At 49.5% G+C, this 24,088-nt stretch overlaps 1 protein-coding gene across 2 annotated transcripts; it reads left to right on the forward strand.

The window, feature by feature from the left end:
• The first annotated feature begins 7,448 nt into the window (after nucleotides 1–7,448).
• SV2A (synaptic vesicle glycoprotein 2A) lies at nucleotides 7,449–21,803 on the forward strand. 2 transcript variants are annotated; one of them, XM_077842456.1, is made up of 13 exons: nucleotides 7,449–7,583; nucleotides 11,676–12,634; nucleotides 13,898–14,078; nucleotides 14,904–15,055; nucleotides 15,150–15,283; nucleotides 15,918–16,007; nucleotides 16,252–16,362; nucleotides 16,545–16,633; nucleotides 16,922–17,086; nucleotides 17,276–17,409; nucleotides 18,680–18,886; nucleotides 19,423–19,582; nucleotides 19,938–21,803. In XM_077842456.1, the coding sequence occupies exons 2-13, from the start codon at nucleotides 12,013–12,015 to the stop codon at nucleotides 20,119–20,121; spliced, it is 2,229 nt and encodes a 742-aa protein (XP_077698582.1). In that variant the 5' UTR covers nucleotides 7,449–7,583; nucleotides 11,676–12,012; the 3' UTR covers nucleotides 20,122–21,803. The 2 variants fall into 2 exon arrangements, with proteins under 2 accessions (XP_077698582.1, XP_077698581.1); XM_077842455.1 differs by lacking the exon at nucleotides 7,449–7,583 and adding an exon at nucleotides 7,957–8,115.
• Nucleotides 21,804–24,088: the final 2,285 nt, after the last annotated feature.

Below are 24,088 nucleotides of genomic sequence, written 5' to 3' on the forward strand. Positions count from 1 at the left end.
AGGTAGAGGAGGAGCTATATTGGGGGAGGTATTTAAAAGGCAAAATAGGGCAGCCCAGGTGGCTCAGTGGTTTAGCGCTGCCTTCAGCCCAGGGCGTGATCCTGGAGACCTGGGATCCAGTTCCATGTCAGGCTCCCTGCATGGAGCCTGCTTCTCCCTCTTCCTGTGTCTCTGCCTCTCTCTGTGTCTCATGAATAAATAAAATCTTAAAAAAAAAAATAGGCAAAATAGTAGGATGAGATGTTAGAATGGATATGGTGAATGAAAGACTGGAACCGGGATGAGAGTCCACATCAGGAAGAGTATTGGGAAGCAGGATGGAAATGGTAAGTTCAGCTTTGGCTATATTGACTTTGAGGTGAGTTGACATAGGCAACACAGGGGTCATCTAGTGGATATTCATCAAAAGCTTGGGGAAGATTCGACATGATTCTTTCACACCATGGATGACTAAGGCTGTCAGGCTTCTAAATCACAGTGGGATTAATTGACCTCATCGTTTCAAACAGAGCTCTGCTCCACAGTTACTTTGCTTGGTCCTAAGCTGAGGTCCTGGCACACTGGGAATCTGCCGGGCTAGCAGCTGGCTCTGGGCCCATGCACCCGAGGCCTGGGCTCCAGAAGCTCCAGGTGGTAGGAGGCCTCTCTCCCACTCTGTGTCCTTTCTGCCTCGGCGGCATCTGTCCCAGTGAACTGACTTATAACTGATCCCCATGAGGACTTCAGCGACTGTTACCCTTGTGCTGAAGATTTCTAGCTTTTTTTTTTTTTTTTTTCCTAAGATATTCATGAGAGACAGGCAGGGGGAGAAGCAGGTGCCATGTGAGGAGCATATACCCGGGTCCCCAGGATCATGCCCTGGGCTGAAGGCAGCGCTGAAATGCTGAGCCACCTGGGCTGCCCTAACTTGTTTTCACTGAAGCTCCTGTGTGGTCTTTTCAACCTGTTCGTGAAAGATGGCGCGTTGGTGAATTCACACCGCCCGACTTACCCCTTCGGAACCACTGTTTGTTCAAGTGCTCGCTCTCAGAATTTGAGCTTTCATTCAGGCAACACTAATTTTGGAGTGCCTCCTCCAGTCGTTGAGTCTGACTCCCCTCTAGCTCTCCACCCCTGGCTGTTTCCTTGGAAATTCTCTGTGCAGAGCTAGTACTGCTCCTAGGTTTTGTTACTTTGGTTCCCACATTTGTTACCAAACCGGGGTTTTTCAACTTTTTTTTTTTTTTTTATTCCTCCCCCCCCCCCCCCACTACCTCCCCCACCATGGGACATTGTTTTCATTTTTTTTTTTTTAAGATTTTATTTGTTTATTCATTAGAGACACAGAGAGGCAGAGACAGGCAGAGGGAGAAGCAGGCTCCTCGCAGGGAGCCCAATGCGGGACCCAATCCACGGACTGGGATCAAGTCCTGAGCTGAAGGCAGATGCTCAGCCGCTGAGCCAACCAGGTGTCCTGGGACATTGTTTTCAAATTGCCCTCCCCTCCATGCATGAAATTTTAATATCACAGATATGATGTACATCTGTTTATGTAGGAGGGCCCCTTGGAAGGACACAAACCATTGTAATATCTAAGATTCCTGCTGCCCCCAAGCAGTATTTTACCCCTTGGGTGGGGGTGATACCACCCTCATTGGGAATGTGTGCTCTGGACCTTGGGTCACAGACAGTCCTTTGAATATGACAAAAACTATAGACCCTATGCAAGAAAAATACATATTTGCATATATATCCAATATCCTGAAGCAAAAATACCATAAGGTTTGTGGATCCCAATCTAAGTATCCCTGTATTATACTGAACCCTCAAGGAATTTCATTTTATTAATCTACGTCCCAAGAGCACTGAAAGGTGCTTGGCATATACAATAATAATTGTAAAAATAATAACAGCTAATATTTACTGAATTCTTACTAAGATGCCAGGAACTGTCCTAAGTGTTTTGTCTGCATTATCTCTGTTAATCCTCATGACAATCCCCTGAGGTAGGTTTTGTAATTACTCCATTTTAAGACCGGGAAACTGATATTAAGTGATTTGACCAACATCACATGCTCAGAAATGAGAGATGCCATAATTGAACCAAGACCTGCCTGAACTCTAGATAGAGCCAATTGCATAGTCACATTATACTATATTTACTGAATAGATAACTTGCTGAATGAATGATGTTTTCCTTTGCTACTTAGCAGCTTTCTTATAAGATATTCCCTCTTTAACTGAATTATAAACTCCTAAAGGACAGGAGCTTTTTTTTGTGCTTTTCGTGTATCACTTGTTAGCATCTCTCCCTGGAACTTTAAGGTATCTTAGAGGTGCTATCACTGGGCTGTTTTGTCCTTTTACTCCCCCCATCCTGACAATCTCCTGTGCTTAGAGTGTGATGGGTGGAAGCAGCAATGGAATACAGGGGGTGGCTAATGTGAAGTAGCCAATTTGATGGGCAAATGGGCAAAGAAACCATACCAGGAAACTTTATAAGGTGGTGGTTAAAAATCCTGGAAAGCTCTAAAACCCAGAGCTATGAAGCCAGAGACCTAGATACTTACATGAAACTCTAGAAAAGACAAATCTAATATTTGATGACCAAAAGATCAGTGGTTGCCAGGGAAGGGAATATGAACTGCAGAGGGGCAAGGGAAGTTTTGGGATTACAAGAAATGTTCTTTTTTTTTTTTTTTTTTTTTTTTTAAGATTTTATTTATTTATTCACGAGAGAGAGGCAGAGACATAGGCAGAGGGAAAAACAGGGTCCCTGTGGGGAGCCCTATGTGAAACTCCATTCCAGGACCCTGGGATCAAGCCCTGATCCAAAGACCGATAGATGCTCAACCACTGAGCCACCCAGGTGCCGCAAAAGAAATGTTCTTTATCTTGATCAAGGGAGTGCTTACATGGGTGCAAACTTGGTTAAAATCCATTGAACTATATGCTTTGAATGGATGCATTTAGAAGGCATAAGGGCTCTGAATCTATATTGCCTGGGTTCCAGTGCTAGTTTTGCCACTTGTGAGTTATGTGATTATTTCAAGTTACTTAGTCATTCAGGGCCTCAGTCTTATCATCTGTAAATGGTGATTATCTCATAGGGCTAATGGGAGGTGGGGTGAGTTCATCAATGTAAAGTGGTCAGAAAAGAGCCCATGTCGGGTCAATGCTTGAACTAGGTTAACCATCATTACCATATACCCACTTACTGCCTCCTGGGCCATGATCTTGTTTCTCCCAACTAAAAGAGAAGAGCTGAGTCTGGGAGATAGGAACAATTCTAGACTAAAAACGGGGCAAATCTCAGTAGGCAATTAACATATTCTTTCAAACAAATTCTCTACCTATTAGTTCAATAATCATGTTTAGTGAGAGTAAGCAGAAATTTATCATAGGCGCTAAAAGTAATGATCTTTAACTTATCTGGAATACTCTTTCATTAAGTGCTTACTTCATGGATATGGGGATACAGCAGTATATATGCGAAATGAGGTCCTTACTCCCTTAGAACTGACAGTCTAGGTAGGAAAAGACAAAACATTTTTTACTTTTTTAAAAAGTAAATAAAGGGCAGCCCTGGTGGCTCAGTGGTTTAGCACCGCCTTCAGCCCAGGGCCTGATCCTGGGGACCCAGGATCAAGTCCCGCATCGGGCTCCCAGCGTGGAGCCTGCTTCTTCCTCTACCTGCATTGGGCTCCCTGTGTGGAGCCTGCTTCTCCCTCTGCCCCCCACCCCCTCTCTCTGTCTGTCTCTCATGAATAAATAAAATCTTTAAAATAAAAAGTAAATAAATAATAATTTTAGATAGGGATATCTTGTAAAAAAATAAAGCTGGATGATAGAATAGTGACTGGGGAATGGGGAGGGTCATCTGAAGAGGTGACTTTTGAGTGGAGACTTGAATGATAGGGCAAAGATCTGGGAGAAAGGAGTTCTAGGAAGTAGGACCCCCAAGTGCCAGGGTCCTCTATTGCGTTCTGCACTGAGCGTGTTGGAGGCACAGCACAAAGACCAGTGAGGCTAAAGTACAGATGGGAGGAAGAGGGCTGGGGAGACAGGCAGAGGCCAAGTCCCGTAAGGCCTTTTAGGCCCTGATCAGGAGTTTGGGTTTAATTCTTAGTACTATGGGAAATCATTGGAGGATTTAAAGAAAGAGGAGTGGTAAAATCTCATTAAAACTTTCTCTAAAAATTGCAGTTTAACATATTCAGGAAAACACACAGGTCTTAAGTGAATTTTTACATATGTATGTACCCTTTTAACCACCATTTAGGTCAAGATGTTAGTACATTTCCAATATCCAGAGGGCTCCCTTGTGGCCCTTTGCAGTCAATTTCCACTTCCTCTATCTTCTCCATTGCCGTTGATTAATTTGCTTTTCCTTGAACTTTGTATATTTGGAATCCTATAGTATGTACTCTTTCTGGTCCAGCTTCTTTTGCTCAATCTTTGGTTTGTGAGATCTTTGCATATTGTACTTCCATCTGTTGCATATAGTACTCAAATCTCTTAAAAATTTGTCATGTAGTATTTATTCTCTATACAAATATACCACAACTTGTTTATCTAAGTTTAACCATTCCTGGGCTGATGGACATTTGAAGTTTTTGAATATGATGAATGAAGCTGCTATGAAAATACCTGAGGCTGTCTTTTTTGTGGGACATATGCACTCATTCCTCCTGGGAAAGTATCTGCTGGATCAGATTTGATTTTAGAGGATCACCCTGACCACTGAGAATTACAGGTTTTAGCACAGCAAGACTGGAATTAGAGAAATCAGTGAAGAGGTGATTGTGGCAAAGGGCAGAGATGATGGTGGCTTAGAGTACAGGGCAGTGGGGAAGTGACAAGATTCAGAATATTTGTTGAAGTGGGGCCAGCAAGACTTGATAAAAGAAAGAAGCATAACTCCAAGGTGTCTGGCCTGAACGGCTTGGTGAAGAATTGAGAAAGACCTCGATCTGGAAGTTTGTTAATGGGCGTTATGCTTGAGATGCTTCTGAGATATCTGTGTGGTTGTACTGAGTTGACAGGTGAAGATTTTGAATTGGGGCTTGGTGGATAGGTTTGCACTAGAGATATAAACATGGGAATCCTCAGCATGTAGACAGCATTAAAGTCCTGGGACTATCTGAGATGACAAGTGAGAATAGAGCAGGTGGAAGGGGAAAGGGGCCTAGGACTGGCCGCCTAGGAACTCTTATGTTAAAGGACCTCAGCAAAGGAGATAGTGAAGGAGTAGATGGTGAGGTGTATGGGTCTGTGGTTCCTGAGAAAAATGATCAAATGTTTCCTCAGAACTGGAAAAATATACACAACCTTTCAATGACTATAAGATTTCTATTTTAGCAAGTAATGGATAAGTATGCAAAGTCACCTTAAAGAGAAGAGCCGGCTTCCTGCCAGCAAGACTTGGAAGCAACCTAATTGAAAATATTAACATATTTAAATAAAGGATGTATCAAGCTGAAGAGAGGTCAGCAATGGAAGCCTAGTAAAGGGAGAGTCTCCGAGTTCCATGCGGGCACAGCCTTTCTAAGCACCATCCTGGAAAGAGTGCTTTAGCTAACAGAGTAGTCTGGGAGTAATGGCAAGGCTGCCCAGAGCATAGAAATGGGGGTGGAGAACTGTAGCCAAGAAGAGTTTTCTGAACCCATTGGCATGATTCCTTACTGGGGATGGCCAGATGCCATTAAAGATAAAAATAATCCTGTTCAATTATGTCATTGTGCATTTATTTGTTGACATTCTGATTTTGATTTGGTTTAAAGAAGAGAATGGGCTGGCTTAGGAGTCTGAGCAACAGTAAAATTTCTCATGGTAAATTATATGTATAATGGTATCTCATGGTATAAATACTTAGGTATTATGGCTTTCTATTTCAGTAGATTGTAGACTTCATTGGCACAATCAAGTATTTCCAAGATGCAGCTTTGGAGTCTATGAAACCCAGGCCCACATCTCTATGAAAAATGATATAACTGGAGCCATTTAGAAAATCAAGCCGGAAAAGTCATTTCAAGAGGAACTGCCTTGCACATCCTGTTTTCTAAACCTTTGAATCGGGCGAAACTGTCAACATTCCAAGACATCCACAAGAATGAGAAAATCTTGTTTGAAAAATCTGAGAAAAGTGAACTTTTGCCCAGTGACCCCTTCACTTGACCAGTCACTGAAGTACAAATCTGGCCCTGCTTATCAGCACCAATAAACCTCTTTTTATTTTTAAATATCTTTTAGATTTTATTTATTTTTTCATGAGAGACGCAGAGACTGAGGCAGAGACAGAGGCAGAGGGAGAGCTCCAGGCTCCTCACAAGGAGCCTGATGCGGGACTTGATCCCGGACCCCAGGACCACACCCTGAGCTGAAGGCAGATCCTCCACCGCTGAGCCACCCAGGCGTCTCTAAACCTCTTTTTATTTTTTTTATTTTATTTTTTTTAATTTTTATTTATTTATGATAGGCACACAGTGAGAGAGAAAGAGGCAGAGACACAGGCAGAGGGAGAAGCAGGCTCCATGCACCGGGAGCCCAACGTGGGACTCGATCCCGGATATCCAGGACCGCGCCCTGGGCCAAAGGCAGGCGCCAAACCGCTGCGCCACCCAGGGATCCCCTAAACCTCTTTTTAATAGCAAATATCTAATCTTCCGGGGGTTTTTCCCCCCAATAAATACCTGAGTCCACCTCCTGTCATTAGGACACTACTTGGGTTTCAACTTAAATCTACATACCCCGAATTGAAACTCTGATCTGAAATGAACACTTTGCCTTTTGAACTGGTTTCTTGTTTTTTTGACTGACATTCCTGTTAGTGGTAAATTCAATACTGCAAATCCCACCTGGAGCTCTCTTGGGACATGGCCTACTAGGCCTCCCCATGTAACATATTCCAGCATCCTGAAACCTGCATGTTGAGTAAAGTAGAATCACAGGCTATTAGACCTGAAAGGGAGCTGATGCAGTATCCAGTCCAAGCCAGAGGAGAAAAATGAGGTTCATAGAGGCAGAGAACCTGAGCAAGAATTCACAGCTTATAGAAGTGAGAACCCAGGTCAGAGCTTCTGGTCTATGCTCTGTCCAGAATATCCTAAGCCCTTACCCAGAATAGGTAGACACATTCAGTATGTATATCCCCAAACCACAGGGGCTCCCTTCACCTCTGGAGCAGGGTCAGTCACATACCAAGTGGTATGTCTTACTTAGATCTATGAGTCCAGGTTGTTGGTAGGAGGTCAAGGGAAAGAACTGAAATCGTTCACTTTTTCCTGTCCTGGAAGCAGACCCTTGAGTGTGTGTGTAGTAAAAGGAATTGGATAGAGCATTGAAGAAGCCCCTTTTTGAGTCACTGGAGCCAGTGGATAGAAGGGGAAATGTCCAGCTGGTTAGGCCTGTAAATCCCCCTCCACTTCTTCCCCTACTCAGTCTGCTGCCACCAACTGAATGGAGGATGGGAGATCTGCACTGGAAATAAATCATCAGGGCTGTTTCTGTTTCTGGAAAAAGTGGTAGGAATCCGTACAGGAGTCTCACCTCTGGCAGTGCAGGATTAAGAACCTTGTTATTCCTGCTCTCTCTAAAATGGCCAGGTAAACTTGGATTTGAGCACTCGGGATTGGGGAGAGGGTGGTGGGAAAGGGGTCTGGCTGGGAGCAGTGGGGAAGGGGAAGAAGGGAGGTTTTTTGGAGGCAGAGCGAACCCCTGAAATTGCAGAGTCCTGCCATGCTAGGAACGGGGCGCCGGAGAAAGGGGCTGCGGGCTCCCCACCTCCCCTTCTGTCTTCCCACCTGTCTTCCTAACATCGCTATTTTTTCCTTAGTTCCTTTCATCTTTTATTAGGAGCGGGCTGCGAAGGGCGGAGCGCTCTCTCCAGCGGAGTCCGAGACAGGCCCGTAGCCCTTCTCCCTCGCGCGCGGGCTCCGGGCCTCCCCACCCCCGACAATGGTCTCTCCCGGAGCCCGGAGGCGCTGGGGGCGGGCGGAGGCGGGGCGGGAGCGGCGATGGGGGGGCAGGTCTGCATTGCCGCTGCCCCTGGTCCCCGGAGCAGTCGCCGCTGCCGCCGGCCCCGCGCCCGGACCCCCGCCCTCAGCCGGGACTCCCTTCCCCGGGCCCCCGGCCCAGGTGAGACCCCTCTCGGGCTCTGACCCCCGCCCCGCCCGGGGCAGGAGCATCCTTGCCTTGCAGCCATTTTATCCTCCGATGCTTGGCTTGGGGGGGGGGTGTCCCCGCTTTCGGGGTGAGGGGGCTGGGGGTGGTTTGAATGGGTATTTATTTCAGTCGCTGTGCTGACCGGAATACATATATGGAGTCGGGGTGTTTTTCCCCACCTTAGCCAAGTCGCTGCAGTCCTCTCGGATACTAACGGGTTGTGGGGCTGTAGGTGGATGGGATTGGGGTAGGGTTCGCTCAAAGCCCAGGGCCCTCCCCACCTTGCGCGCGCGCGCACACACACACACACACACACACACACGTGATAAATGACCTTGGTTGGGGCCAGAAAATGGATACTGCTTCAGTCCGCTGGCCGGGACTTGGGGGTGGGGGTGGGGGCGGGGGGCGGGGGGCCTTGGAGGAAGGGCAGGTGAAGGAGGGAAGGAAGGGATGGGAAGAATGGAGATGCCGGGTAGAGCGATGGTACATGACCAGGGTGAAGCGCGCACGGCGGGGCTTTGGGCAGGTGCTCCCGGGCTGGGGGGAGGGGGTGTTGAGTGATGATGGGCACTTGCCCAGAAGCCGGGCTGGGGGGGGGGGGGCACTCAGAGAATGGGTTCAGTCAATTCTAGGGGCTCTTCCCTTATGCCAGAGCAGAGGCCAGATGGGGTGCTGGGGCTGTCGCTGCGAACGCGGGCAGGGGCGGTCTCTATGCCTGCGCCCCTGAAGGTCTCTCCCTGCGGCCCTGCCCTATTCCTCTGCCGTGTGCCTTCTCAGCTGACACCTTCATCTTTTTTTCCCCCAAAACTGTGAAGACTCCATCTTCCTAACCCTGGGATAGGATGTAGGGAGGGGAGGTGTGGCCTTGGGCGTCCTGGGTGGGAGCTGAGGCGCAGTCACCCAGCTGTAACAGGGAGGGGTGCTCCAGCATATACCCCCCTTGGCCCCCCCACCGTCTTACCCCCCCAGCCCCGTGGATGTTTTAACTGACTGCTTCTTGATGACCTTGTCACGTGGGCTAAGGAGGGCTGGGGCATTTAAGTGACTCCCAAAGTCAGGGACTGTGATTGGGGGTGGGGGCTTCTGGACCCTCTTCTGTTCAGGCGTAGGCTGAGCGCCTAGGGCAGGCAAGCATTTCCTCCGGAGCCCCCTCCCCCATTCTGCAGAGAATCTCCTGGGCACATCTTTCTAGTCAGGTGGAGCCAGCCAACCTTAAAAGGGCCACGTAACCCTGAATCCTGACTCCTCTAACCTCCACCTCTTCAGGTCCTGTCTCTCTCCCACAGGCTTAGCCATCCTGTGCTGCTTTGGGGTCTAAAAATAGCACCACTTCCTCACCAACTCAAAGAATTTGTCTTCTTTCTCTCCCTTCTGACATCCTGGGCTCATTGGCCCTGGGGGAGCTGGCTGTTGAGCACATCATATCCTGCTGTGGCGCCGTGAGGCCTTCTCTACCCTGCATGTACCTCTCAGGGGTAAACAGTGTTGACAAACACAGGATGTGGCTCCTAGTGGGTCCATCTGTGTCCTTCAGGGTTTGGAGGTGGGGGGAGATCCCAGATGGGAAAGAAAGGAGAGGAAAGCAAATGGCCATGCAGCGAGGGGGTTCCAGTTCCACCGTTCTCTCTTGCACGGGGGATGGTTTGGGCCTTGAACCACAAAGAAAAGAAGGTGACATAGGGGGGTCACTGGTTTTGGTCATCTAGTCTACCCTTCACATCTGGCCCGAGGGGCTAAGGCCCAGCTTGCTGGTGCTTCTCCCTGAGCCCATAGCATTACTTACCCCCTTCTACCAGGGCCCCTATATGCATGTGGGACATTTAATGAAGGCTCTGGATGGGTGGGAGCAGGAGGCAGGATATTTTTAGGGGAATGATCTCTGATCAGAATCTAGTCCTGCTTCTTTTTCTTCTGTGAAGGAAGGGGGATGCTTTCCTTCTATGCTTCCCTCTGGAGGATGTCCTTTTTTAGGGGGGACCCCAGGCCCCCTTCATTCTATACTGGCCTTCTACGCAGTGCGGTATTTGTGGACTCCTTTTTCCTTGACTCTTGGAGAAGGAGCAGAAAGGATTAAGGGGGATTAGGAAGGGAGGCTGTGGAAAAAGGAGGCACAGCTATGGACCTTAGACCCCAATGCTGGCAGAGTATGGATCTGATCAGCCATTTCTGTCCCTGCCCCCACCAGGGAAGGGACCTATGGATGATGTCCTGAACAAAGATGGCAGTAGCCAGACATCATCCCTTCTCCATGGCCTCAGATTCCAGGTCTCCCTTTTTTTGTGTCTCCCCTTGTTTGTCTGGAGTGAGTCAGTGTGGGCCCGTCTGCTGGCATCGATTTAACACAGAGGCCCCCAGAACTCTGTTTGGGGAGGATACTGGGCAACAGCATCCAGGTCTGACCCCCTGCTCTTCCCTTGCTCCTTCTTGCTTCCTTCACATTTTTTTTTTTTTCAATCTAATGGGAAGGAAGAAAACTGATATTTATAGAATATCTACTGTGAGGTTGAGTTCTCCTGGGGACTCAGAAAAATAAAATGATCCCCAGTTTAAGTATAAGGACACTGAGGTTTAGAGAAATTAAAGAATTTGCCCAAGAGCAGCTGGTAAGTAAATGGCAGAGCTGGAATTTCAACTTAGGTCATCGAAGCACCAGGTGCTTTGCCCCAAACCAGCTTTCTCTTTGATAGTATCCCTTTTGCTCTTTACCCTAATGAGCACCCAGAGGTGGCTTTTATTCTGGCATTTATGAGGAAGTGGAGAGGATCTCACTATATTATCATCGTCACAAAGAGTAATGACTGATATTTCTTGATCACTTTTTATGTGCCAGGTAGTATGGTAAGGAGCTTATACACATTACGTCATTTAATTCTTACTTTCCCCTCCTTAAAGAAGAGGAAACTGAGGCCCGGATGTTAGGGACATGCTCGAGGTCACTTAATTAGTAAGTGCTGAAGCAAGAGGTCAAACCCAAATCTGTCTGACTCTGGAAGGAAATTTTTACCCACTGAGGAGACCTCTCCTTGTGAGGCCTGTAAACTTGGAAACTGAGGGAAAGGGTAGAAGAGACCCACTTCAGCTGCCATCGGTGGACTGAAGTCAACAGTTTGGAGGCCTTGGGCCTCCTATACATTCTCCCTAAGCCCTGTCCCAAGTAAGAAAGCTGGACCAGACTAGAGTGGAGAATTCTGGTTTCTCATATTTCCTGTTTTATTCTTTGCAGGTCAGTGGTTAAGCAAGGGATGTGATCTTGATGTGGGGTAGGGGATCAGGAGAAAGGCTCTAGGTGACCCTGACTCAGGCAAATCTCCTAGGACTGATCTCCAAGGTCAAAGTAAGTGGCCTTATGCCGGATGATCTGCAGTCAGTTGAGGTCATCATCCCTTTTTCCTGAGTGTGGGCTTGAAGCAAGGTGACCACCTGCATCACCTGGCCCCAGTGGGGCTCTGGGTTGACTGGAGCTCTGTATTGGCCTTCTTTGACATCGTAGACTTTACAACCTCCTTTATCCCCCTTTTTATATTTTCTAGATCTCCAGAAGCTTCTAGAAGAGAAGTAGGCGGCCTTTCCTGAGTAGTCCTGGCTCCCCAGCTTAGCCCCCACACCCTGGCTCCCTCTTCCCTTTCTATCCCCTTGCTTCCCCTCTCCTTCCCCCATGTATCCAACTGAAGTGGCCAGAACTCCTCTCCCTCCTCTCCCCTCCTAGACACCTCTATTTTCTCCTGTCCCATGCCTGGAGATACTTGAATGCTCTTCATCTAAGTAACTGGGGGAAAGAGTCTTTCTGACTTCACAAGTCCTTGAGCAAAACCTGAATAAGGAGCAGGGATTCGAGGAGATCTAGTGAAGCAGTCCCAAAGATCCATCATGGAAGAAGGCTTCAGAGACCGGGCAGCTTTCATCCGTGGGGCCAAAGACATTGCCAAGGAAGTCAAGAAGCATGCGGCCAAGAAAGTGGTAAAGGGCCTGGACAGAGTCCAGGATGAATATTCCCGCAGATCCTACTCCCGCTTTGAGGAGGAGGAGGATGATGATGACTTCCCTGCCCCTGCTGATGGCTATTACCATGGGGAAGGGGCCCAGGACGAGGAAGAAGGTGGTGCATCTAGCGATGCCACTGAGGGCCACGATGAGGATGACGAGATCTACGAGGGGGAGTATCAGGGCATCCCCCGGGCAGAGTCTGGGGGCAAAGGCGAGCAGATGGCAGATGGGGCCACCCTGGCTGGAGTGAGGGGAGGCTTGGGCGATGGGGAGGGCCCCCCTGGTGGCCGGGGGGAGGCACAACGGCGGAAAGAACGGGAAGAACTGGCTCAGCAGTATGAAGCCATCCTCCGGGAATGTGGCCACGGCCGCTTCCAGTGGACGCTCTATTTCGTGCTTGGTCTGGCGCTGATGGCTGATGGCGTCGAGGTCTTTGTGGTGGGCTTTGTGCTGCCCAGTGCTGAGAAAGACATGTGCCTGTCAGACTCCAACAAAGGCATGCTGGGTAAGACACAGAGGGTGTGGGGGGCCCCCCAGCCCTATCCAGCCCCCAAACTCTAGAAACACCTCTGCTCCTGAGAACCCCTGTCCATACTGCTGGGCTCCCTAGGACCCTGGTCCCCAGATTTTCCCAGAGAGCTTGGACTTACCCTGCACACTCTCCTCTTGAGATTGGGTCACAGTGAGGTTGTTTGTGCAAGGGCTTGGGGAAGGGCAACTGGGCTGGGACTTGGGTGGCACTTGGCTTAGTTCTGCAGGAAGGTGCTATGTGGGATGGGCCCCTGTGGGGTGTTTCATCAGAGACTTCCCTCTTGTCATCTTGCTCCCTTCCCCTGACTGGGGAAACAAGTCAGTATCTAAACTCGCTAGTTTAAATGGGGGGCCAATTTAGGGGGTGGGGAGAGGAGCACGATCACTCCCAGGCCTGCCTTCAACCAGAGAAGCCAGCCACACTTGCTCTTGGCCAGCTGTGGGAGTGTTCAAGGGCCAGTGAGCGCCCTCTCGTGACCCTTCCTCATGTGGACTCTGGGGGAGGAAACCCCCTGGCTCACTCCAGAGGATCCCTCAGTCTTGCTCTGCTCCCAGGTTGCACGGGACCTTGGGCAGATCCCCACTCCTTGGGGCTTGGCTGGAGCCTGGGGATATGCAGAGTCCGGAGGGATGATTTTTAAGACCAGTTCCAACTCTGAATGTAGGAAGGAAATAAGAAACAGGAGAGTTTTAGGACCAGAAGCCCTGGAGCTGAGAGGAGTGAAGGATGGGTCTATGGGGCGAATTTCCTGAGGGAACTGAAGGGATAGAACTGCTTTCCCAGGGATGCAAGAAACCCCTTGCTACTTTGTGGGCCTCAAGGCAGGGAGGGGAGGGGGGTACCTTAGGAGGCTCTGGGGGTCTGGGCTGATCCATTCCTCCTTCCAGGCAAGCCAGAGATGGGGGTGGTGTGTGTGTGTGTGTGTGTGTGTGTATGAGAGAGACAGAGACCGTGAGTGATAGGTGGGAGCAAGCAAGAGAGAGTGGGAGGGAGAGAAAGAAAGAATTTTGGGTGGGATTTGGGGGCTCCCATATCTGCATTCCTGCCTTTGAACCCCGGGCCTGCAGAGATGGCCTTCTGTCTTTCCTTGCTCTCATTTCTGGGTGGGTCAACTTAGTTATTCTAGAAGTCGCCTGGCTCCTTGATCCTCTCCGCAGCCGCGTCTGGTAACGCATTGCAGGTGCGAGAACCAAAGCGTGTCGGCTCATTGCCCTGCTGCCTCTGTTTCCCCCTCAGGCCTCATAGTCTACCTGGGCATGATGGTGGGTGCCTTCCTCTGGGGAGGTCTGGCTGACCGGCTGGGTCGGAGGCAGTGTCTGCTCATCTCGCTCTCCGTCAACAGCGTCTTCGCCTTTTTCTCATCTTTCGTCCAGGGCTATGGCACTTTCCTCTTCTGCCGCCTCCTTTCCGGGGTTGGGTGAGTGGCCGCTTCCTCTGCCCCCCCAGGCAGCCCTGAGAGGGCTGTGCCCGGGGCGCTGTTCCGTTTCTAGAGCCCAGCACCCAGCACCGTGCCAGGCACAACGGCCGCGCCTCAAATGTGTCTGAGTTGAATGAATGAATCCCTCCCGGCTCCATCAGGCCAGCTTCCCCCGGCCCAGGACCCACTACCGCCTGTCCAAGCACCACCCGTGTCCGGTCCGCTCCTGAGTTCTGCACCCCGCCCCCCAGGTCCATGCTGAGCCCGGCTCCGGGAAGAGAGAGGCCTGGCGGTCTCAGCCTTACCCCCGGGTGCCTGCGAACCCTTGAGTGGTCCCTTTCCCCATTGATGTATTTCCTGCATTGACAACAGACCTGGTTAATGCCCACTGCTGCCAGGACCCTGAAGCCGTGACCGTCAGGCTCCTACACCCCAAGCCTCCCGCATGCATCCTTGCCCTGTCCCCAGCTCTTTACCTGCATCCTTGTCCTGTCCCCAGCTCTTTACCGGCCTGCTCCTGCACACCTGCTCTTGGGCTCCTCTTTGCCCATCTTTTTCCTTTGGGGATCCCCCCCCCATTGTCTATAATTATCTTCCCCCTCTGCAACCCCATAGTCCTCTTTAAGGTTCAACATGCGTTGCTTCCCTTTCCCTGAGACTTCCCTGCCTGTTTCCCAGGGTCCCGAGGATGGGTGCCTACTGGGCTACGGGGCTCTATGTGACAAGAAGTCTCTTGTAAGGTGTGGAAGCTGACAGGTGCTCAGGGAAGCAGAGTACTGGGGCAGGGGATTGGGATCTAATGCTTAATTCTTACCATCCCTCCAGGATCGGAGGGTCCATCCCCATTGTCTTCTCCTATTTCTCTGAGTTTCTGGCTCAGGAGAAACGTGGGGAGCATTTGAGCTGGCTCTGCATGTTCTGGATGATTGGCGGAGTGTATGCTGCGGCCATGGCTTGGGCCATTATCCCGCACTACGGTGAGCAGCCCCCAGGGAAGGCACCCCAGACTCTCCCTTGCGGCAGGAGCCCCCCACCTCCCACCCCTCTGCTGATGCTGACTGTTCCTGCCAGGGTGGAGCTTTCAGATGGGGTCTGCTTACCAGTTCCACAGCTGGAGGGTTTTCGTCCTCGTCTGTGCCTTCCCTTCTGTGTTTGCCATCGGGGCTCTGACCACACAGCCTGAGAGCCCCCGCTTCTTCCTGGAGGTGAATAGGGCTGGGGCTGGGGAGGGGCGGGGGGAGGCAGAAGGTTCTGTGTTCACACACTCATGGTGAGTTTGGTTTATGGGACCCTCACAGGGGCCGTACTTATGGGGACTTGATCTTGCTTCCTTTGTCTTGTGTCTCCAGAGGGGCTCTGCACCTGGAGAAACCAGGGTGCCTGCTCAACCCGGGGTGGCTTAAGATTCTGCAGGGAGGGGCCCTGGCCCTGGCTTCATAGCTTAAGAGAAGTTCCCACCCTCTACTTCTTCCCCCTCCAAGTAGATGTTGGTCCGGCAGAGTCAGGATGCTGCTTCTCTTCTGCCGACCGATCTACTTGCCCCTCATCACCAATTCCCTTGTTTTTGATTTTCTTTTTCCATTGTACCAGGGGATCCCTGGGACCTGTAGTTATATCTGTCTCCCGGACTCCCCCTACTCTCGCCCAAGTCTGATTATATTTTGCTGTTTCCTTCCTTGGGGCTCTTTCAGAGTGGGTGATGTACGTGCCTGTAGGTCAGAGGTAGGGGTGGGAGCCGTTTGGTATTCTGTGACTACAGAAGCCCCCCGGGGGGGCGGGTCTATTACCCTGGGCTGGGGGGAGCTAACCTGGATGTGGGAACTGTGTCTGTGGCTCTAGAATGGGAAGCATGATGAGGCCTGGATGGTGCTGAAGCAGGTTCATGACACCAACATGCGAGCCAAGGGGCATCCTGAGCGAGTCTTCTCGGTGAGCCGGAGCCCTCCCTTTGATCCTCCAAGGCCCTCCAGCTCCAGCCAGCCCCTCTCTGGATACCACCCCTGCCTTCCCTAGACATCTCCCACCACCCTCTCCTTCACTGTTGTCTCTCAGGGTATCCTATCACATCTACCCCCTGTCTGCATTTTGCTACTACAGGAGAAACTGAGGCTCCTGAATGGGGGCGTTAGGAAATACAGACTACTTGACTGCTAACCTCTTCTCTTGACCCCAGGTAACCCACATTAAGACGATTCATCAGGAGGATGAGCTGATTGAGATCCAGTCAGATACGGGGACTTGGTATCAGCGCTGGGGGGTCCGGGCCTTGAGCCTGGGTGGCCAGGTAATGAGGGATAGTGTGGTGAAGAGGGAAAAGGGAGTGGAGAGGTGGAGACAAAGGCAGGGCTAGACCTGTGTGTGGGGCGGTGATGGGGGAACTGAGGGAAAGGGTTAGGGAGGCAGAGGGGGGATCTGGGGGTGCGAGGAGTTAGTGCAGCCACTCTGACTTTGCTCCATTCCACCTAGGTTTGGGGAAATTTCCTCTCATGTTTTGGTCCAGAATATCGACGCATCACTCTGATGATGATGGGTGTGTGGTTCACCATGTCCTTCAGGTGAGGAGGTGTGTGGGGGTGGTGGGAATTGAAGTCCTGAGGATGGCTGGGGATGGGCTGGGGATGGGCTGGGGGTGGGCTGGGGGTGGGCTGGGGGTGGGGATTAGGCCGAGGGCAGAGCAAATGCCTGGGAGATAAGCCCCCCAGACCTAGCAGTCGGTGCAGGGAGGAGTGCTGAGAGATGAGGCAGGAGAGGTGAGCAAGGTCCTGACCCTCCGTCCCCTCATTTCTGGACCCCCTGGTCCTAATCCTGAGCCTTGTCTGACTCCATCATCCTTGACTCTTCAGCTACTATGGCCTGACTGTCTGGTTTCCTGACATGATCCGCCATCTCCAGGCGGTGGACTACGAAGCCCGAACCAAATTATTCTCTGGGGAGCGCGTAGAGCATGTGACCTTTAATTTCACCCTGGAAAATCAGATCCATCGAGGGGGACAGTACTTCAATGACAAGTATGTGGGGACTTTTCCATATCACTTCTTCCCTGCCCTTTATATCCCTTGTTTCTTTCAGGAGCCTGGGAGTTCAGAGACAGGGTGTGTGGGGGTAAATGCCTGTGGTTTCTCAATTCCAAAGGAATGAGCCTTGAAGGAGGGTATGAGGACAAGGGGAAAGCATGTCTCCTCATCCTGGCCTTACAGGTTCATTGGGCTACGTCTGAAGTCAGTGTCCTTTGAGGATTCCCTATTTGAGGAGTGTTATTTTGAGGATGTCACATCGAGCAACACGTTTTTCCGCAACTGCACGTTCATCAACACTGTGTTCTATAACACTGGTAAGGTGGTGTAGCTGCTGGCTGTCGGACTGAAGGTTTGGATGGATCTTGAAGAGGGAAGAGGGAGCCCTTCTCATTCCCTAGCTCAGGGTTCATGAGCTGAGCTCTTGGGAGCCCCAGAGGAAGGTGGTATGGGTGCCTATTAGCTACCACTAAGAATTCCAAAAACTGAATAGAAATAGACCATTTTTCTGTAAGATTTTTAAGAATATCTGGCAAAAACATCAAATTCCTTTGCCTTTGAGCTGGAATTAAAGCAATTCTGTGGTGTTATTAATGCTCTTTGAAGAGGGCAAAATTCATTCAAACAGGGTCTTCAGGGAAAAAAAACAACAATAAAAGGGATATTTGGTGCATAAAAGGCTGAGAATCATTGCATTAGTCCACTGTTTGGTTGTTGTTGTTGTTTTTTAAGATATATTTATTGGGGGGGCAGGGCGGGGAGGGTCAGAGGGAGTGGAAGAGAAAGAATCTCAAGTAGACTTCCTGCTAAGTGGGGAGCCCCATGTAGGGCTTGATCCCATGACCCTGAGATCACCACATGAGCTGAAATCAAGAGGCAGCCGCTTAACCAACTGAACCACTCAGGCGTCCTCATATTAGTCCAGTTTTTAAAACAGTGATTCTCAAACTATATGCCCATGAAGTGCTGCTTCATCAGCTAGACTAAGGATCCTGCCTCTAATGGAATACTGGGTGAGTTTTTCCTACCTTACAGGGAAAAATAATGGAAAGGACTTTTATTATTTTATTTTACTTTATTTTTTAAGATTTTATTTATTCATTCATGAGAGACACACAGAGAGAGGCAGAGACAAAGGCAGGCTGTCTGTGGGGAGCCTGATACAGGACTCAATTCCAGGATCCTGGGATCATGACTTGAGCCAAAGGCAGACGCTCAATCACTGAGCCACCCAGGCACCCTGGAAAGGACTTTTAATGATTTTTAATATTTGGCTCAGTAAATTTTCCTAATCCCATGGCACTGCTACTGTTTATAGTCAGCTCGGGCAGACGAAAAGAAGCCAAGATTATTAATGAGAAAACTTGGAAACAGCCAGTCTCACCGGTCACGAGACTGTGGTCATTTCTTACTGTAAGGGTTTCTAGTTCTATGGTGCTATCATTTGATGTTTTGTGATGATGGCCCTGAGCAATTTAGAGCGCCCCTCCTCCCCCAACTGACCCCACTAAGGCAGCGCCCTGAGCCAGAAGCAGTGGTGGCGTCCCTCTCGCATGACTGCCTGCCTGTCTTGGTCTTTGCCCCCAGATCTGTTTGAGTACAAGTTTGTGAACAGCCGTCTGGTGAACAGCACGTTCCTGCACAACAAAGAGGGCTGCCCGTTAGATGTGACGGGGACTGGGGAAGGCGCCTACATGGTGTACTTTGTCAGTTTCTTGGGGACGCTGGCTGTACTTCCTGGGAATATTGTGTCTGCCCTGCTCATGGACAAGATTGGCAGGCTCCGCATGCTTGGTAAGGGGGTAGAACTGATTCGGGGGCTGGGGAGCAAGGCGAGGCTGTCAACACGCTTCTAACCTTATTCTGAAGGAAGAGCTTAGCCAGAGTAGGTTCTCTCTCTCTCTTCTGTTTAGGTCTTGGCTGGGTGGGGCCTGGCATGGAAGCTTCTCTAGGGGTAGAGCAGGTAGGCAGAATAGCAAGCACACGGGCTTTGAGGTTCCAGGTTTTGAATCTCAGCTTCACCACCTACCTTGGGCAAAATGGGAGTGATGACAGTACCTGCCTCACTGGGCTGATATGTTAGATCGATGCATGTAAAGCATCAGGCTCCTTGGCCTGTAGCTGTTATTGAAGAGATAGTTGTAACTGATACTATGAATAAAACGATAATTTAAGGGAGATTGAGGATGAGTGTAGAACCTCCCTTTTGAGTACTTTTGGAAAAAGTCTCATCCTGGGCTACCCTCAAATCTAGTTGATGGCATGGGGTGGGTTGTGGGTGGGCATCACCGTGGCCAGGTTCATGCAGCTCCCTCCTTTCCTGGCTCCAGCTGGCTCCAGCGTGATGTCCTGTGTCTCCTGCTTCTTCCTGTCTTTTGGGAACAGCGAGTCAGCCATGATCGCTCTGCTCTGCCTTTTTGGGGGGGTCAGCATTGCATCCTGGAACGCGCTGGACGTGTTGACCGTTGAACTCTACCCCTCGGACAAGAGGTAGTTGGAGTGTCATGGGAGCAGGGTAGCTGCGTTTAGGGCCTACAGGGCAGGGGGGAGGTGGGGTAAGGAGGTGGGAAATCATCTTGAGGGTTAAAAGTGCACGCATTCCCCTTGAGTTTCTCCTCTAAGGGCTGGTGACTTTTGTATTTGCTCCTTGAAGTCTTAACCATTAATCTAATTTTTTGGTCTTCTTTTCCCCTTGTCTCCCAATCTATATTCCCTGATCTTTCTCTCCTTCCTCTCCTTTGTGGATACTGCCTGCCATCTTTCCTCCACTTTCTCACCCACTCACCCATCCCCCACGCTTCCTCCTCATCTCCTTTTCGTGCTGCCCTGGGGGACCTCTGAGCAGGACCACAGCCTTTGGCTTCCTGAATGCCCTCTGTAAGCTGGCAGCTGTGCTGGGGATCAGCATCTTCACATCCTTTGTGGGGATCACCAAGGCTGCCCCCATCCTGTTCGCCTCAGCTGCCCTTGCCCTTGGTAGTTCTCTGGCCCTGAAGTTGCCTGAGACCCGGGGGCAGGTGCTGCAGTGAGAGGGCCGCAGGGGTTCAGAGGATGGCAGGCACACTGTGAGAGCAATGGCTCCTTCTTCACCCTCCCTGCCCTGCCATCCTGGGCCCGGGACCCTCGCTCCCCATTCCCCTGTGTTCTGTGTCTAGGCTGTGTGTGTGCGCGCGTGTCTGCATGTGTGTGACCCCATAGGCAGGAGCTCCAGGGAAGGCTTCTTCATCCTAGTTGTGGGATGCAGTTCTACTCCCCATCTCCTACCCCCACTGACTTTGCACAAGAGAAAGCTTGGCCTTACCCTTCTTCCCAGTGTTAGCTAGGGGCCTAGCTCCTCCTGGCTCTAGGAGCTCCAAAACAGGCCTCCTGCCCTTCCCCTCATCCCTCTGCCTAGGCCCTTGTGAAACCACAGGCATGTGGTTATGCTGGGGGCTGGGGCTCGGTGGCGTCTAGGGACCAAAAGAACTTCTTAGAGTTGGAAGGGCCTTAGGTGCCCTCTCACATCTGTTGGATGCAGGGGGAGTAGCAATAAACCTCAGCCCCCTGGCCTCCACTCTCCCCTCAATCTGGGCTACAGGTAAGAAGCCTGAATTTTATGAAATTAGCTTTCTGATTCTTATTTATTTATATATTAAGTTCTGAGGCAGCTCTGCAGGACTGTGTGTGTGGATGCATGTGTAACACTTATGTGTGTGTATGTGCCATGGGGTGGGGTGTCACTATGCTGTCCTCAGATACCAGCCACAGGTCATCTCAGTCGACACACACACTGCCCTGCCTCCCATAGCCCCTCCCTTGATCTTGTTTCTGTGCCAGGCCTGGGAGGGAGGAGCCCTAGGCCAGGTGAGGATGAGTCCCACAGTCTAGACAGACCTGACCACACATGACAAGGTCCATCTCCTCTCCTCCTCTCAAGAAGCACAGGCCTCTGGAGTGAGAGGCTCCACCCACTATAGCACAGACAGGGACAGCACAGCTGCCCTCCCACCCTTGGTCTGTACCCCCACAGGCAGAGCAGCAGGGGAGGGAGAGAAATCAGGCCTAAGGTCAAACCAGCAGATTAAAAAGCACAAGGGGCAGAATGTAGGGGCCCTCCCAGCAACTCCTCTGAAGTGGGAAGAGGTTGGGCAATAAGCCAGGGACCCCTCATGCGGGATCAGAAGCCTCAGTTTCCCCATCTCACCCTTCTACGTGAGAGGCCCCTGTAGTTAAGCTGCCCTTGCCTCACCCCACTGTGTGGCTGCTTTCTTTGGTGCCCTCCTGCTCCCCACCCCACCCCCCACCGTAGCTGTGATATGTTGTAGTTTTTAGCTGTTTGTAAAATGTTAAAAAAAAAAAATGAAAAAAAAAGTGAAAACAACAATAAAAAAAGAAAATCCAAATTCACCCTCCTCATGCTTCATCTGGCGCCCCCACCCTATGGTCACTCCTCCCATTTTGTAACACTGAAGGGGGGGCGCTGTTTAACTCTTCGGTATCTGTGCTCAAAGGATTGCCTTCTCCAGTGTCCAGTGTATGAGTGTGTACCCCCTTTCCTCACCCTTCATTTGCTGGACGCAACCTTCTCCCCTGTGCCCCCGCCCCCCCAAAGGGACCCATCCATCTCTCCTGCTCTCCTGGGGAACCCCCCTAAGCCCAACTCTGTTGATGTGAAAAATGAAATGAAAAATATTGATGAAAAATAAAAAGGAAATAAATCCTTAAAATCCAAGATGGCTATGCCTGCTTCTTTGCCTCTCCATCTACATCCAACTCTGTTCTGCCTGCTGGGAGAGGAAGACAGTGAGATGGAAATATTATTCCTCTTTCCCCAAACTGAAAGCCAGAATAATATGATGCACCACATTTCTTTCAATTGGCCTCTCTATCCTGACTTTTTTCCTGACCTTTATCCTGACCTCCTCATCTCCCAAATTTGAAAAGTTGGGGTAATGTCCTACAACTCACTAGCAAAAAAAACTGGTAACTGATTTAAAAAGGGAGCTAAAGACTTGAATAGACATTTCTCCAAAAAGACAACGTACAAATAGCCAACAAGTCTATATAAAAAACGCTCAATAGCACTAACCATCAGAGAAAACACAAGTCAAAACCACAATGAGACATCTCTTCACATCTATCCATCAGGATGGCTTTTACCAAAAAACCACACACCCCTCAAATCCAAGCCAAATAAAAAACAATGGTGTTGGTGGAGACGTAGAGAAGTTGGAACACTTGCACATTGCTGGTGGGAATGCAGAATGGTGCAGCTGCTATGTAGAAGAGTATGGAGGTTCCTCAAAAAAAAAAAAAAAATAGAATTATGTGATCCAGCAATCTCACTTCTGGATATTTATCAAAAGAATTGAAATGAGGATTGGCAACATTAGCACTCCCATGTTCACTGCAGCACTACTGGAAATAGCTAATGTGGAAACAACCTAAATGTCCATTGGCAGATGAGCTGGTAATAGAATGCTAGTCAGCTTTTAGAAAAGATGGAAATTCTGCAATATGTGATGACATGGATGAACCATGAGGACATTAAGTTAAAAAAGCTGGGTACAGAAACACAATGACCAAATGAATGATTCCACTAGTTATCAAAGATAGTCAAATTCATAGAATCAGAGTAGAATAATGGTTGCCAGGGGCAGGGAAGAAAAAGAAATGGGGATTTGATTATTAAATCAAAGGGCATAAACTATCATTTAAGCAAGGTGAATAAGCCCTAGAGATATGTATGACTTTTTACCCATAGTCAATTATAATGTGTTGTGCCCTTAAAAATTTAAGGGGCGCCTCGGTGGCTCAGTCAGCTAAGTATCTGCTTTCAGCATAGGTCATGATCTCGAGGTCCTGATATTGAGCTCTAGAATCAGGCTCCCTGCTCAACAAGGAGTCTGCTTGTCCCTCTCCCTCTGCCCACTCCGGACTCATGTGCATGTGCACAGCCTCTCAAATACATAAGTAAAATCTTTAAAAACAAATTTGGAAGTGTTTCTTGAGATTAGAGCCAGTTTTCCTCCAAATCCTCTCATGTGTCTTTTAAATATATGGATTCCAGATTCCATTCTTGTGGAATCGGAATTTTTTTTTTTTGGGGGGGGGGGATAGAGTGGAATTCTAGAATCCACATTTGAAACAAGCTTCCATAGGAATTCTTATCTGTGAGATCTGGAAACCGCTGCCTAGGGATTATACTGGACTCCCCCTCATTCACAGTTAGTTCTAACCAAGCCATTTTCTGACTTTTTATGGTAGCTTTCAATTTCCATTCCTACAGCTGACTTTGAAGTCAGGGTCCCATCTTCACTCTTGATCTCTGTGCCTCCAATCTTCTATGCCAACTCACACATCACTGCCTGATCCATCTGCCCCAAAATGCTCTTTGGTATGCCCTTCCGCAAAACTCTTCAATGACTTCCTCTTGTCCAACCAGATGCAGTCTCAACTATAGCTCAAAATGATCAAGATATATGTTCAACTTTTTTTTAAGTATCTAGATTCTATTGCCACATTAAGGTCACCAAAGTTGTTTATCTAGACATCACTTGAGCTCCAGTCAGAAATATAACTTTAGAAGGCTCGTAAGACAAAGGGCCATATAAAGTTCTTTTCTTCTTCTATACTCATTTTCCATGTTATTATCTTTTCACTGCATTCGTGTGTTCTGGTTTTTCCTTTGTTTTGTTAAGGATTTTTATAAGAAAAAAAGTCAAATCCTTTTGGAAACTGATAGGCTGACAGAAAGACAAACACTCCCCCAGTATGAAATTCAAGTGTGTCTGTAACTCCTGTCTTGTCCAATCACTGGTGAGACTGCCTAGACCAGCTTCTATGCCTTTGCTAAGGCTCTTCCCTCTACCTGTAACATCTTTCCTCTCCTTTCTGGTTTAATTCTATGCTTTCCCTTAAAGATTACTTTCATCACTCCCCTCAGTGAAGCCCTTCATGACTACTCTAGGCTATAGTATCTTTCTTCTCCTCAGAACTGATTCAACAGGCCATTGG

This window comes from Canis aureus, chromosome 12 (genome assembly GCF_053574225.1).
Source record: "Canis aureus isolate CA01 chromosome 12, VMU_Caureus_v.1.0, whole genome shotgun sequence".
NCBI classification, from domain to species: Eukaryota; Metazoa; Chordata; class Mammalia; order Carnivora; family Canidae; genus Canis; species Canis aureus.

Excerpts from the sequence above, each read along its gene's own strand:
- SV2A (XM_077842456.1), top strand. The coding sequence starts at position 12,013 with ATGGAAGAAGGCTTCAGAGACCGGGCAGCTTTCATCCGTGGGGCCAAA. Across the intron at positions 16,363-16,544 it reads CCTTGAGCCTGGGTGGCCAG|GTTTGGGGAAATTTCCTCTC; the intron begins GTAATGAGGGAT and ends CATTCCACCTAG. Across the intron at positions 19,583-19,937 it reads CTCTACCCCTCGGACAAGAG|GACCACAGCCTTTGGCTTCC; the intron begins GTAGTTGGAGTG and ends ACCTCTGAGCAG.